At 48.0% G+C, this 15,280-nt stretch overlaps 1 protein-coding gene across 8 annotated transcripts in view; it reads left to right on the plus strand.

Moving 5' to 3' along the window:
• Window positions 1-15,280, plus strand: part of ITGAE (integrin subunit alpha E) — a 65,442-nt gene that overhangs the window by 32,521 nt on the left and 17,641 nt on the right. For all 8 annotated transcript variants that reach the window (XR_011493627.1, XR_006512242.2, XR_011493624.1 and 5 more), the window contains exons 16-24: window positions 727-857; window positions 2,230-2,360; window positions 3,599-3,762; window positions 4,959-5,087; window positions 8,316-8,389; window positions 11,657-11,789; window positions 13,218-13,316; window positions 13,853-13,932; window positions 14,895-14,972. Coding sequence is in view for 3 of the 8 variants with exons in the window: in XM_014832678.3 (XP_014688164.1) it covers window positions 727-857; window positions 2,230-2,360; window positions 3,599-3,762; window positions 4,959-5,087; window positions 8,316-8,389; window positions 11,657-11,789; window positions 13,218-13,316; window positions 13,853-13,932; window positions 14,895-14,972 (1,019 nt within the window). In the remaining 5 variants the exon portion in view is untranslated. The remainder of the gene's footprint in view (window positions 1-726; window positions 858-2,229; window positions 2,361-3,598; window positions 3,763-4,958; window positions 5,088-8,315; window positions 8,390-11,656; window positions 11,790-13,217; window positions 13,317-13,852; window positions 13,933-14,894; window positions 14,973-15,280) is intronic.

Here is a 15,280-nt window from a genome sequence, read left to right on the forward strand (position 1 = left end):
CCACTGCCAGCCTCTCATGCTGCATTTTTTGCGGGCACTTTCACCCACTCCAACTACAGTTTCTCTCCTAAGCTTCAGTCCTGTATGTCCAGCAGCCTCCTGAGCACCTCACCTGGATGGCTCCCAGGCATCTCGCTCACACTGCCCAACCGACAGCTTCCTCTCCCCTAGACCTGCTGCTCCTGTGGGCCCCATCCCCTCATTCCTCACACCAGAGACCCAGGGTAATCCCAGACACGGGACACCCGGCAGCCTGTCAGCCATCACGTCCTAATGATTCTAGCTCTCTCCCAATCCAGCCCCTCCCCTCCATACCCGCCACCCCTGCCCCAGCTCCCGCCTCCTCCTCTTCTTCCACCCAGCATCTTTAAAAGGCGTCTGTAAACTGTAATTCTGACTAGACACTCCCACCCCTACACTCCAGCCCCACATCAGGCCTCCTTGTCCCCAAATCCCTCCAGTTCCCACCGCACTGGCCCCTGGCTGCTTCCTCAGCTGACCGTGTTCTTCCCCACCCGCTGCTGTCCTCACTTGCCTCTGTCAAGTCCCGCCTGCCCTTCCAGGCTCCATTCAAGTGTCACTTCCCCTGGGAGAACTTGCCCTTCTCTTTGCAGTTCCTAGATTGAGGGCTCCCTGGGGTGGGGACTGTGGTTGATCTGCTGATTAGAATAAAACCCAAAGGACTCCCCTTTTCCTCCCCGACGGCGTGTGTTTCTCCCTGCACAGCGGATCAGAGCCTCGGCGGTGGCTGCAGGACTCCACTACTTCGGCATGTCCATGGCAGGTGGCTTAGATTTCAGTGGCGACGGGCTTGCTGACATCACCGTGGGTGCTCTGGGCCGGGCGGCCGTGTTCCGGTAGGGGTCTGCATTGCCTTCTTGGGTCCCAGGCCTTGGCCTCACCCAGGTGCCCTGCCCTAAATGACCCCATGAAGACACTGATGAGAGGGAGAAAGCGTGGTGGTTAAGGGCACAGTTTCTGGAGTCTGCCTGTCTGGGTTTGAACCTCAGCTCTCACTGAACGGTGTGCCCTCGGGCAGGTTATTGAATTCTAAGTCCCAATATTCTCATCTATAACTGGGAATAATAATAGCACCTACCTCACAGAGTTATAAGGAGTAATTGAGAGACTATATGCGAAGTGTTAGACAGTGCTCAGTGACGGCTATCATTATTATTATTAATATCAGAGCTTCTGTGCTCTGTCCTCAGTGAATTATCAAGTCCTGTGGCTTTAAATGAGCTGGCGGAGCACCTGTCTGCCGTGTGCTCTCCGCTAAGCTCCAGACTTGGCTGTCTCCTCAACGCCCCTCTTGGCTGTTGCTCACGGGCATCTCAAAGTTAACGTGTCTAAAAATGGACTTTTTATTCTCACCTCGATCCCATTCTTCCCCAACCTGCCCCTCCCCAGGCTTCCCATCTCAGCAGATGGTGCCATTTGTTCTGGACAAAACCCAGGAGTCATCCTTGATAACTCTTTTCCCTCCTCCTGCCACAACAACAAGTTATTGTTGGCTCTGCTGCAAAATACCTCCCAAGATAAGGCACTGTCATCCCTCGTCTGGACCACTGCCATGGCATTCTTCCCTGCGTCCGCTCCTGGTGCTCTGCTCCCCACACAGCAGCGGTGATCCCTCATTCTGCTGCTTCAAACCCCTCCGTGGCTCCCACTTAAAGTCCAAATCCCTTATCATGGCCCACCCTCCCCGTGCCCAGCCCCACCACCCCTCCATCCCCATCTTCTGTTACTACCCTCTGTCTCACTAACTGTGCTCCAGTCATGCTGACCTTTGTGTTCCTCAAACAAACAAGCTCATCCCTCCCACGGGCCCTGTGCTCTAGCTGTGCTTTCTGCCTGGAACGTGGTTCCCCGAGATCTCCACATGGCTGGCTCTGTCCTCTTAACAGATCTCAACTTAAATGTCTCTTCATCAGTGAGGCCGTCCCTGACCGCCCAACCTAAGTAGCCCCTAGACTCTATTACCTTCTCCTATTTTATATTTATCATAGCGTTACCAGTACATAGCATTTTCCTGTTTCTTCTTGTTTATTTGCTTGTTGTCCCATTAGAGCAGGGACTTCTCTTTCCCTACCGTATCCTGAGGACTCAGAATAGCCCTTGGCATATTGGAGATGTTCAGTAAATATTCATTGAATGAATGAATCAGCCAAGCGCTGACCTGGAAGTCCTATGGTCACTTCTCACGGTCTTCTTTGCTGTCTTGTTTAGCTCAAGACCTGTGGTTCGCCTGAAGGTGTCCATGACCTTCACCCCCGAGGCACTGCCCATTGGCTTCAACAGTAGCGTGAATGTGTGTTTGTGTTTTGAAATCAGCTCTGTGACCACAGCTGCTGAGTCAGGTAACAGGCAGCCTCGCCGACCCACCCTGTGCTGTGGTCGTTCCTTGTTGGCTTCAGTAGGGGGCAGGGAAACAGGGCTGGGGCGGGGGCAGTTGTTATGAGGCCCTGGTGGTTGAAATCCCTCTGTTAGAGCTTCGCTCCTTTGACATTAGGTTCCGTTTAATGGGAACTGCCCCGGAAGAGGGTGGCTACTGTTAAGTCCACGCTCTGAAGGGGTTTATCTGACCCTGTTGGGAAGAGGGGCATTGGATCCCTTCCTCAGGGTTGAGTTTCTGAAAGAAGACTCAGAAAAAGGCAGCCGTTTCTCCATCTCCACCTACTGTGCCCTCACATGAACATATGTGGAGGGGCTCCTGAGAAGGGCCCTTCCTGTTTCTCTCTGATTTACATCATCTCTGCTTCCCTCCTCACTGTCTCCTGGTCCAGGTGGGATTGGATGACCTGCCAGAGGCCTGGTCTCTCTTCCCATTCCCTTACCTGCCACTGGGGGGAGAGTTTCCAGAAGGCAGAGGGTGGGCATGGCTTTCACAGCTCAGGTAATTACTGCCAACCCAACAGCTCCCCTCCAGAATAATCTCTCAGCAACAGTCCCCAAGGTTTAATCTCTGAGATGTCTGCTTCCCTCAGGGCAGAAAGCACTCTCCCAGGTGGGGTGGTTTTACTGCATAAGGAGGCCATTATCACGTCTGGGGGGAGAAAATGATAGGCCTATCAGTTCCAGTTGTATAGGCTAAAAGATTCAGGCTACAGAGCCAGCTGCTGAATGGCTGTGTGACACTGGGCGGGTGTCTTACACTCTCTGAGCCCTGATTTCTGTTATGTACAGTAAGGAAGTTGGCCCAGGTAGTCTACAAGGTGCTTCCAGCTCTGCTATCCTCAGGTTTTACTCCTTGATTTCTCTCTCCATTCCCTGTATTATTTCTCCTCCTTCTCATTTTCTCTCTCCGTCCCAGCGTCTTCCCTGAGCCCTCCTCACCCTTAAGGAAAACTGACTCAGCCCTGGGCATGTGCTGCTCTGGGTTTGGGGCTGGGGCACTGAGGGACCCTAGTCAGGTGCCAGAAGATCATGGGAGAAGTACCTTTGAAATGAAGAAACTCAGGAGTCCAGCCCCAGGGAAGGGCCTGCATGGGGACACCGCTCGGGGGGGCTCATAAGGAATCTCAGGCAGGCTGCAGGGCCCTCAGTCTGGGGCTTGCCCATCCCAACCTCATCAGGGAGATCCCGTCTTCATTCCCAGGCCTCAGAGAATCATCTCTGAACTTCACGTTGGACGTGGACGTGGTGAAGCAGAGGAAGAGGCTGCAGTGTCCAGACAGGAGAACTTGTCAGAGCTACCTTAGGAAGTGGAACAGCGAGTCCCGTCTTTGTGAGCCCCTCCTGCTCATCCCCACAGAGGGAGAGGTAAGTGGAGGAGTTTTGAAGAGAGTCCAGAGGGGCCTGTGTTGTTGAGAAAAGATTTGAGGTGTGTGCAATGAAGACACATACGCATACATGCAAATTATGCAATTCAGATTGTTGTAATAGATCAGGAGCCACATAATGGCATGGGAGATGGTTAATTATACCAGAAATCCAAATTAAAAAAACCTACTGAAATTGAACACTAGCTATATCTCTGAGCTTCCTAGAAGCTGGACAAAAAGGGAAATGCTCTAATTGCTGACATTTTTCTTGGTAATAAATTGGAAATAAGAAGGGTCCCTCCCACATGCCATCTAACCTCACCAGATAATAACAGTGGGGCTGAGGGCCCTTTTGTGAATTGAATCAACATCAGAAAAATCGAATGAGAGAAAGTAGAAATAGAAAGACAAGTTATCACTGACAAAGGTTTATTCCTGACAAAGGTGCCTAGAGACATGAAAAACTGTATTTGTCAGGACTCAGAGCCTGACAGGACCTAGAACTTTGGCCCTATAAGGATTGTTTATTCCAATAAACTCATAAATTATGCCTCTGGCTACACGTCTTTCCTGATTGTTAACTGGGTTAAGAAAGCGTTTCCAGCAAGTATATGGCTTCCTCAAATAAAAGCGTCACTACACTCCCCCCCCCCCCCCCCCCCCCCCCCCCCCCCCCCCCCCCCGGGAATCATGCTCATCTGCTCTCCTGTGCTCAGAGCTCCTACCGTGGCTGAAAGGCTCGCTGAACAGAGAGAATGCTAATGGCATCCCAACAGTCTCCTTCTCTGCAGCGTTTACCTCTCGAGTGTGTCCTCCATGCTGCTTTGGGAAAGATCTTCGTAAACACAGATGTGACTGTGACTCTTCCCTTCCATGGCTCCCATCTGCCCTCTGAATAAAGGCCATGTCTGTTTTTAACTCCTGGTGGCCAGAATCCCTTTGTGATTGGGGGAACCATAAGGAGCTATGCCATCTGAGCCCATGGCAGATCACGGGAGATGTTTCCACAGCCTTGGCAGCTTGGTTAAAGGAAGTTTCCCTCCAGCCTGGCTGATTTGGAAGATGCTTAAGACTTGCGGCTCACCATTTTCATTTTTCGCTTCTTACTATGGCTACATCAAAGTTAAAGTATTCTCCTTGTCATTTTCTCCCCCATGTCCACCTCCAACCCTGCATCCCTTGGTGACTCCGCAGCTGTGTGAGGAGGACTGCTTCTCCAACATCAGTGTCAAGGTCAGCTACCAACTCCAGACCCCCGAGGGCCGGAGGGACCATCCCCACCCTGTTCTGGACCTCTACACTGAGCCCTCTGCCATCTTCCAGGTGATTCTACCCACACCTGTGTCCAGACCCTCCTGGGAGCCATCCCTGGAGAGCACCTGCTCCCCTAACTTCAAAGAATGTTAGAGTTGGGAGGGTCTTCCGACAGCGTTTGGCCCTCTCACTGTACCAACAGGGGAAATGAGTTCCTGAGATAGCACTAATTTGCCTGTGGCCTCATTGGTGGGTAATACAGGTCTCCAAACCACCCCCAAGGCTAGTTCCTTTATGTTTAGAAAAAGTGCTTGCTGCATATTTAATGAATCATATGAATACTTTCCTCAGCTTGGGAAAGGTCTCTGATGACAGTGTGGTGGGGGTCCTGTGTGAGGACTGGACTGGAGCCCACCTGCCCCATGCTGCAGAGAGGATGCCCTTTGGCACACCTGTCTACCCAGGTCCTGCCCAGGGCCCACCAAACCTGCACCCTAATAGCCGTGCAGTGTCACAAGAAACTTTTCTCATAATTAAGGGAAATCAGAGGGAGAAAATAAACAGTGAAATTTCCTGATTCTTTGATATCTAAGGTGATATTGTTCCCACCCAGGCCCTCACCCTGAAGATATTCTGTCAGTCTTCATTTACAGAGTCTGATGGGATATAGAAAAATCAGCAGGATCAAAGAAGTGACAACATGAGCATTAAAGAGTAATAATTACAGTCAGTAGGAATGAATTGAGTGTCCAGAAATAAACATAGAAAGCCAAAGTAATTCATGCTGACCCAGAAAAGCTTCAGGTAACATAAGTATATTTCCAGGTAATCATAGGACACTCCCAACTGTCCAATATTTTTACAAAAATGCTCTATATTAAATTTTATAAAACTTTAACTCCAGTTATGGTCAATACCCAATGTATCCATCACAAATAGTGAACAGAAATAAGAGAGCAACATAATCAGGGGGACTGTTTCCATTGCTCATCTGCCCAGGAAGAGAGCAGATCGGGTTCCCTATGAGCAAAGATTGTCACCTTAATTTTTTAGGCAAGAGACTTGTTTTTTTTTTAAAGATTTTATTTTATTTTCTTTTTTTTCTCCCCAAAGCCCCCACTACGTAGTTGTATATTCTTTGTTGTGGGTCCTTCTAGTTGTGGCATGTGGGACGCTGCCTCAGCGTGGTTTGATGAGCAGTGCCATGTCCGCGCCCAGGATTCGAACCAACGAAACACTGGGTCGCCTGCAGCAGAGCGCGCGAACTTAACCACTCGGCCACGGGGCCAGCCCCTAGGCAAGAGACTTTATTTTAAATTTATAACACTATATTTATTTTGTAAATAATTTTTAAAAATTTGGTATTGACAGCAAGTTAGCTGATTCAGAAAAGACTGGGAGAACTAATGTAATGAAGTTTGTCAATAAGTAGATTATCACTAATTATATACTGTTTTTTTAAAACTTTACTTTGAAATATTTGACTTACTAAAAAGGTCTAAGAGTGGTCCAAAGAAATTCCCATGCATTCTTTTTCTAGATTCCCCAAATGTAACATTTTCAAATTTTATCACATATGCTTTATCTCTCTCTCTCTCCATATACATAATACACACATACACACACACTTATATTTCTGAACCATTTGAGAGTAAGTTATAGATATGATGCCTCTTTGTCCCCTAATACTTCAGTGTGTATTTCCTAATAACTAAGACATTCCTACATAGCCATAGTACCATGATCAAAATCAGGAAATTACCAATGGTAAAATACTATTGTCTCATCTACAAACTTTATTAAAATATCACCAGTTGGCTTATTAATGTTCTTGATAGCAAAAGAAAAAAATTTTTTTTCTGGTCCAAGACCATTTATTGCATTTGTCGTCATTTATCTTTAGTCTCCTTTAATCTGGAACAGTTTCTCGGTCTTTGTTTGTCTTTAATGACCTTAACGTTTTTGAAGCGGACAGGCCAGTTATTTTGTAGAATGTTCCTCAACTTGAATTTGTGTGGTTTCCTCATGACTAGATTCAGTTATGCATTTTTGGCAGGAATGTCATAGAAGTGAAGTTGTGTCCTTCTACGTGCATCATATCAGGGGGCACATCACGTTGATTTGTCCCACTACTGGTGCTATTTCCTTTTGTAATTAATAAGTATCTTATGGGGAGGTGCCTAGAGATTATGTATGTATCCTATTTAACATCCATTCATGATTCTTACCTTAATCAATTATTATTATTTTGATGGTTTGATAAAGAAATTAAAAAAAAAATTCCACTGATAAAATGGGTGAGGAGAAATGATTTGGTGTTAGGTTAGATGCACAGATGTTTCCAGAGTGTGAGTTCTAGCTGGGAGCTTAGGTGGCTTAATCCTGCTCTCTTACTGGGTTCGCTATATTAACAACAAAACTAAGAAAATCTGCTGCAAACTGTTGACCCATTCAGACAGAGCTCCAAGCACTGACGTCTGCAGACTGCATCTCCCTTCTCCAGGAAGTAGGAGGTTTCCTCTCTAGCTCTGGGCTCCCATCCCACCGCCAGGCCATGGTAACAGTCCTTGCGTGAAGTTGCCCAGGGGGTCGCAGGCTGCTGGGGAGATAAAGGCAGAGAGTCTCCAGTTAAGGAGCTGGCTGTGTTTCCATCATAATAAAAAATAGACCCAGCTCCTTTAGAAAATTCGATTTTTCAACCCAAACTGGGGCTTTTCAACCTTGATGGGGTCTTTAGGACCCAATGGGACTTCCTGAATTCGTTTGTTTTAGTGTAGGCAAGATTGCAAGGGGAACATTTAACCCACAGAGGAGACCAGCCATGGAAACAAAGACCTTGCAGGGCTGGACCTTGACAATATTTGGCTAGGTGTCCCCATTCCTGCCCCTGCTGTTCCTGCCTCTGCTTGAAAGCAAGCTTTTCTTCACATAGATTTTCCTCCCCCAAATGTTCTAAGTAGTGAGTTGTGAATGTTGCTGCTTAATTCTCATGATATGAATGTGATGGGCACTCCCACCATTCCACGGTCAGAGGCCTGACTCCTGGTGTACCTATGCTGTAGGGCCAAGCACACCCCGCCCCTGACTGTCTTCACAGGACAGATCAAGGAATGTCGCAGTCACAGCTCTCTCCGCCGGCCGTGTGGACACAACCCCAGCCTGTCAGCCTTCTCCTCCCTGTAACTGCACTTCTCAGAGTCAGCAGGAAGGACAGGCGTGTCCTGAGGAGAAGATCCTACGGGAAGGCTGCCGGGGATGGCGTCCCTGGGCTGACCCTGCCCCTCTGTCTGGTTGCAGCTGCCCTATGAGAAGGCCTGCAGGAATAAGCTGTTTTGCATCGCTGAGCTACAGTTGGCCATCACCACCTCTCAGTGAGTTGGATGCAGTCATCATGGTTTCTTCAATTATCCTCCTCCTGAAGGCTTACCGGGGCAAACCCTTCATCAGGACTGATTGCTCACCTCTTCCCCCTTCCCTCAGGGCCCACGAAGGGCTTTTGCATTTACTATCTCAGTGTCCTCAGCCACCCTATGAGGGAGGCAAGACAGATTTGTATTCCCATTTTATAGATTAGGAAATAGACTCAGTGGTTCAGGGCCCCCGTGGGGTCACAGTGGTCGTTTGGTGGATGTGGACCCAGGTCTCTTGACATCATGGACAATGCTATTTTCATAACCCAGTGTCTCTCGCTCTCAGGACTGTCTCAGTTAGAGGGAACTTCTTCCCTGGCTCACCTCTTAGCCAAATTAATTAATTCACTAAATATATATATGGAGCATCTACTCTGTGCCAAGCACCGTAGGTGCTGGAGATTCATCAGTGAACAACATAGACAAAAAATCCTGCCCTCCTGGTGCTTTTAGCAGGAGAAGGTGATGAGTAAATTCTATGTTGAGATGTACTATGAAGAAAAATGAGGCAGGGAAGGTGGGAGGGTGTGCTGGGTGGGGGTGGGGCTGCAGTTTTAAATAGAGTGGTCAGGGAAGGACACAGTGGGACGGTGACATGTTGGTACACACAGGAGGAGATTGAGGAATGAACTGTGTGGGTGTCTGAGAGAAGAGTAACTGCCAGTGCCCCAGGTGGGAGTGTGCCTGGGGTTGGGGGATGGCCAGGACATCAGAGTGGCTGCAGTAGAGGGAGGGAGGGGGATGGTCATATGGGGCTCCAGGGGCCCTCCACAGGGCTTTTACTGTGAGCTGGGAAGCCAGAGGAATGACATGATCTTGCATTTTAACACGGTCATTCTTGCGGCTGTGTTGAGAATAGGCTGTGGGGGCAAAGGTGAAAGCAGGGAGATAGTAAGGAGCTACTGTAATAACTCGGGTGAGAAGTGATGGGGACTTGGGCCAGGCTGTTAGCAATGAAGGTGGTTATATTTTGAAGTCAGAGCCCACAGGATTTGATGACAGATTGGATGTGGGGAGTGAGAGAAAGAGAGGGGTCTAAGGAGTCTTCCAAGGTTTCAGCCTGAGCATCTAGAACTGTGCTGTCCAATAGTAGCCACTAGTCACATTTGGCTGTTTAAATTTAAGTTAATTAAAATTAAATAAAACTACATTTTTGGTTCCTCAGTTGTACTAACCACATTTCGAGTGCTCAGTACCCACATATGGCTAGTGATATTGAACAGCACAGATACAGACCATTTCCATTACTGCAGAAGTTCTGTTGGACCACAATGAATTCTAGCATGGTGGTGAGGCCAAGAACTAAATTGGGAAAGCCTTTGGAATAACGGTTTTGGAAGGCAGGTGGGAAGAGATCATGAGTTTGCTTTTGAACATGTGGTGAAAATGCCCTCCCTGGCTTCTAGCGCTGTGTGTGTAACACGGTACTGATGGCCAGTTGGCCGGAGTTGGCATCTATGGGGAAGGATGTTGCTCCCTGAGTCCTGGTAAGCCCTCTCATAGACATTTGCAGACTTGTGTTTCAGATGTGGGTGGCTTAGCGCTGATCATCTAAATCACTAAGGATCCAATTCAAGACTTTCGAGTGCTTTGGAATCCAGCCTAACCAGCAGATGCAGCTGCTTCCAACAGGGAATTAATTACAGCCAAGAACCACCCTCCCAGCCAACTCCTTGTGAAAGAGATACAGCACACACAGCTGGCCCTACATCACCCCCTAGTGTACAGAGCAGGCAGCCTCTTCTTTTTTCAAAAGTAGTATTCAGTCTAATTGTTAGCATCCAAATGTCTCAGTGGTTTTCGACCTTTTTGTGGACATGGATGTTCTAAAGAATCTCAGGCGAACTGCAGCCCTTTGTCCCTGGAAGACCACATGTGCATACATCAGTGTTTGCATTCCAGGCCCTCTGAAACTGTCCCTGGCCCTCAGGTTAAGAACCCCTGTTAAATAGCCCAATGACTCTTAGATCTCTCTCCTGGGCTCTAGAACAGTATATCCAACTGACATTTCAACATCTCTCCTTGTCATCCTATGGGCACCTTTCAGCCTGTCCCAGACTGAACTCACCTGGTCAGCTCCCACCCTCTAGCCTTCCTCCTGTGTTCTCTCCCTCCTGAAGAGCACCACTCGGTCATCCAAGGTGGAAACACAGGACTCATCCTTGACTCCTCTTTTTTGCTCTGCTTGCATTATGGCCTTACTATCTTTGGTTTCTAGCCCTTCTCTCCATCCCCACTACACTCTCTTCTTTCAGAAATGTGCCATCTCTCAGATGGATTTCCACAGGCTCTGTCTCTGTCCTCTCTCCCCCTCCAATCAATCTTTTTCTCAACTGATCAAAACAAACTGAAATCTCACATTGATGTAAACTATTATGAACTCAATTAAAAAAAAATACAACAACAAAACACACGTCACATTACTTCCCAGAGCTGCATGTTCCATCTTTGAACATTTCAGATGGTTAGATGGTCATCTTCGTATCAATATGTTTTTCTGTAGATCTCAATTGCTGATAGAGGTTCTGTACTCTGGGGCCCCACAGTACCTCAGCGGACGGACGGCAGGAAGCTCTCACGAATCCCCCAGTCTCCTCTTCTCCAGGCTGAACAGACCCCTGTTTTAAACCACAGTCTTTAGATTGGAAGGGCCTGAATGATTTTGTGGGTGGGAAAGCTGAGGCCAAGAAAGGGGCAGGGACAGTGTATGTCTCACTGATCCCCAGTGCTGAGCAGCATAGCTGACACAGGGAAAGTGCTCCATAAATATATGTGAAATGAATGAATTTGTGTAGTGAAGTACCTTGCCTAGGGTCACAGTGAATCGGTGGTAGAAAGAGGATTTAGATTCCAGCTCCCAACTCCCTTTTGAGACTGCTAGACCTCGGCAAATTAGTTAGCCTCTCCTGGCTTGTCTCCTTCTCTGTGAAATGCAGAGTAACTGTACTCTTTCAGAGGGTTGTTATGAGGGGTAACTGAGCATGTGAAGCATTTAGCACAGTCCATGTCACATGGTGCGCACTAAGGAAATATTTGGTAGCCATGACCGTCTCACACAGCGGCTGAGGTGGGTATGGCAGTCCAGGTGTTTGCTTATGTTCAGGGGAAGGAAATCTAGACCAAATGTATCCTCTGGGCAGTTTATCTAAGAAGTTAGTTAAGAATGTGCTATTGTATTTACAGCTGAAATAAACTGGTAACACTTATCTATTTTCCTACCCTGTGCAGGCAGGAATTGGTGGTGGGTCTCACAGAGGAGCTGACCATGAACATTAGCCTGATTAACTCTGGGGAAGATTCCTACATGACAAGCATGGCTTTGAATTACCCCAGAAACTTACACTTTAAGAGGATACAAAAGGTAACTATGACGGCAGTTTTGGAAACATGCCACTCCTGGCATTCCCTCCCTGCATAGCTGCTTTTCTATGGCAACCTCCTAACTGGTCTTCTTGCCTCAGCCTCATCCTGGCCTGTCCAATAAACGATTATTAACTAGATGAGTCCCCTCCAATCCAACTACATGCCATGGATCCAGTCATGCCATTCTACGCCTTCAAAACCTTCAGGGCTGCTGTTCTGCTACCCAATCACCCCTCCCTGCCTGCGGCCTCTCTTCACCACGGTTCTGGAAGAGAAATCATCTCTAATAAAGTAACTTGGACTAGGAAAGTAAGAGTCTGCCCTGCCATTCATCAGCCTGGGATCACAGACACAAAGTCAGCTGCAAGAGAGTAGGAAACAGTATTTCTCCCAAGGACATCCTGCAGCTGCAAAGTATCATACCACTGAGAAATTTTCTTCTCTAAAATCAGAAGTAATCGGAAACTGCTGTTTGGAGTTACATCTGTAATTATGAAACCATCTCACTCTTGACTGGAGACGCTGAGTCACTTTGACAAAGAGAAGTCGTCTCAATTTCCATCTGAAGTGTGGAGCTTCAGATGAAGCATTTCTGGACACAACTTTCTACATCCATCTTAACTTAGTAGTTTGCAGGGAAAGGGGTCCCTGGGTCCAGACCTGATGTTGAGTGACCCTTTTACACACAGCCCGGCTTTACTTTGAGCCTATCCCAACACTGCTTCATTTACATTTCACTGGAACTGCACCCTTCCCCAGAATCCTTTCATATCTCTGTCTTTTCTTTTCTTTGGTGACACACCACAGTGCAGTTTTCCTCATTGTAAGGAGTCAGTACACCTGGCTTTGTCAAACTGCAGCTTTGTCCGTGGTGGTCTCAGGCCGTTTGGGCTAGGACAGCATCCATTATATGAAAAGAACGAAACTGTCTCCTAAGCATCTAGAATGGAACTAGTGGTGCACTATCCTTGGGAGAATTAAGAAAACAGTCACTCAAATAAATTTCTGTATTCAGTGGGCCAGAAGAGGAACCATGGTTGAGAAAGCCTGCATGGCAGAACTTGGATTTATGCTGGCCTTCCAGCCCATCCCAGTAGGTTAAATTGGCAGCGGTCTGAGCCCCAGTTCGAATGTCTCCTTCCCCAGGAAGAGTCCCCCTAGTTGGAATTCACCTCTTTCTCTACTGCTTTTCTCTGTACCTCTCACAGAACCACTCCTTAAGCCTTGTATTTAAATTCCTCAACTGTTTACTACTGAGCCTGTCTGCCCACCTCAGAGGAAGACAGGAACCAAGTCTGATTGATTTGTGTCCCCAGCTCCGGGCAGGGTGTCTGGCACATGGAAAATCAGTGAGTGTTTGTTGAATTCGTGTGAGGAAACTGCTCCCTTTTTTGACCTTTAAGAACAGTGTCTTCTGTGTTAACAGCCTCCTTCTCCAAACATTCAGTGTGATGACCCCCGGCCAGCTGCTTCTGTCCTGGTCATGAACTGCAGGATCGGTCAGCCTGTCCTCAAGAGGGCGTCTGTGAGTCTGGTTTGATTGGTGGACTCGTCTCTACCCTGGAGTTGGAACCTTCTTCCCGGTCTCATCTGAATCTCAGCTGTGGTCCCCACACTTCCCTTTACTGTACAACCCATAGCAGTGCTTAGAACTGCCAGGTTTGCTCTGAAAGTAGGGGGTCGGGGGTGGGGGATACGGCCTCGACAAACCGTTGGCTCACCCCAGTATGGCAGAGTGAAGCTGGGGGTAGGATGGAAGGAACATCAGGCTTAAAGTTACTAGTCCTGAGGCGAGTCCCTGATCTGCCACTGACCGTCTCTGTGCTGTGGGAAATTTCTGGAGTGGCTTCCTCACCTGTAAAATGGGAATAATGCTATCTTCCCTGCTTACTCCGTATTGATATCGTGAGGCTTACGTGGAGTAGTGGACGTGGAAGGATGCTGTGCTACAAAAATATGGGGAATATGAATTTTGCTTCCCACGCCCGTTTAGTTAGCAGGAAGCGTTGGAATTGTGAGAGGTATAGAGAGGAATCACATGACCTTCTTTTTTTTTAATAGGCAAACTTTTCAGTAGTTTGGCAGCTAGAGGAGAATGCCTTTCCAAACAGGACAGCCAACATCACTGTGACAGTCACCAAGTAAGTAGTGCCCATGTCACAGCAGGTCCAGGCTGTGGCCCTGGAAGAAATCTGCCTCCCATGAGCATGTGCAAGAGCTATGGCTCCCTCACTGCCCAGGAAGAGGAACCTCGGTGAGCCCACAGAAGTCATCTGTGCCCTGGCACTGACTTGGCTTTCACTTCTTCTTTTTTGGAGGAAGATTAGCCCTGAGCTAACATCTGCTGCCAATCTTCCTCTTTTTGCTGAGGAAGCCTGGCCCTGAGCTAACATCTGTGCCCACCTTCCTCTACTTTATATGTGGGACGCCTACCACAGCATGGTGTGCCAAGTGGTGCCATGTCCGCACCTGGGATCCGAACCGGCAAACCCCAGGCCGCCAAAGCGGAACGTGTGAACTTAACTACTGCGCCACCAGGCCGGCCCCGGCTTTCACTTCTTGTTAGCAAGGATATTTAAAACATTCTTTTATTGACACACAAAGTAAAACTATGGCATTGTCTGATAGAATGAGCCTTGGACTAGAGTTCTAATTCTGGTTCATTTAACTTTGGAGAAGCTCTGTCATCTGCAAAACTTCTGCTTGGGGGTAGGGTGGGGTATGGTGTTGGGAAAGGGTTCGCAAATGGGAGTGACTGTGCCCCCAGGGGCAATGCCTGGAGACATTTTTGATTGCCACAACTTAGGGGGGCTGCTACTGGGATCTAGTGGGTAGAGGTCAGGAATGCTACTAAACGTCAGACAGTATACAGGACAGCCTCTCACAAGGAATTATCTGGCCCCAAATTTCAATATCATCAACGCTGAGAAACCCCTTTAAAATGAATGTGTCTCTGACTCTTCTAGCGAGTCTTCTGCACTCTAATTGCTTATCTCCAAGAGTCTTTTCTTATCTGACCCTCAATGACCCTGGGAAGCCAAGGGACAGAAGCAGCTGTATGTACAAAGCAGGTGTGCTGTCAACTGATATTCTTATTTCCTAGTTCCAATGAAAGAAGGTCCTTGGTCAGAGAGACCCACAGCCTTCAATTCAGGCATGCCTTCATTGCAGTTCTTCCCAAGTAAGTACTTCCAAGGGGCCAACCCCTGCGGGACAGCTTCAGGCATTCTCTCTTATGGATGGAACTGGTGGTCAGAGTGGATGTGGGTATTGCCCTTCCCTGAGAGGAGGCTGCTTAGAACCCAGTCTCCCACTGATCTCTAGGGCATGAACAGTTGGGTCCTGTTAGTAATCAAAGGAGGAGCAGGGCCAACTGGTCTTGCTACAAAAGGGTACTGACGTGATGCTAAGGAGGGAAGAGAGACTGCGGGACTGGGAAGAAAGGAAGGAGAAAAGTAAGGCCACTCTGAAGAATGATAGACACAGAAC

This window comes from Equus asinus, chromosome 13, assembly GCF_041296235.1.
Source record: "Equus asinus isolate D_3611 breed Donkey chromosome 13, EquAss-T2T_v2, whole genome shotgun sequence".
In the NCBI taxonomy this organism is placed as follows: Eukaryota; Metazoa; Chordata; class Mammalia; order Perissodactyla; family Equidae; genus Equus; species Equus asinus.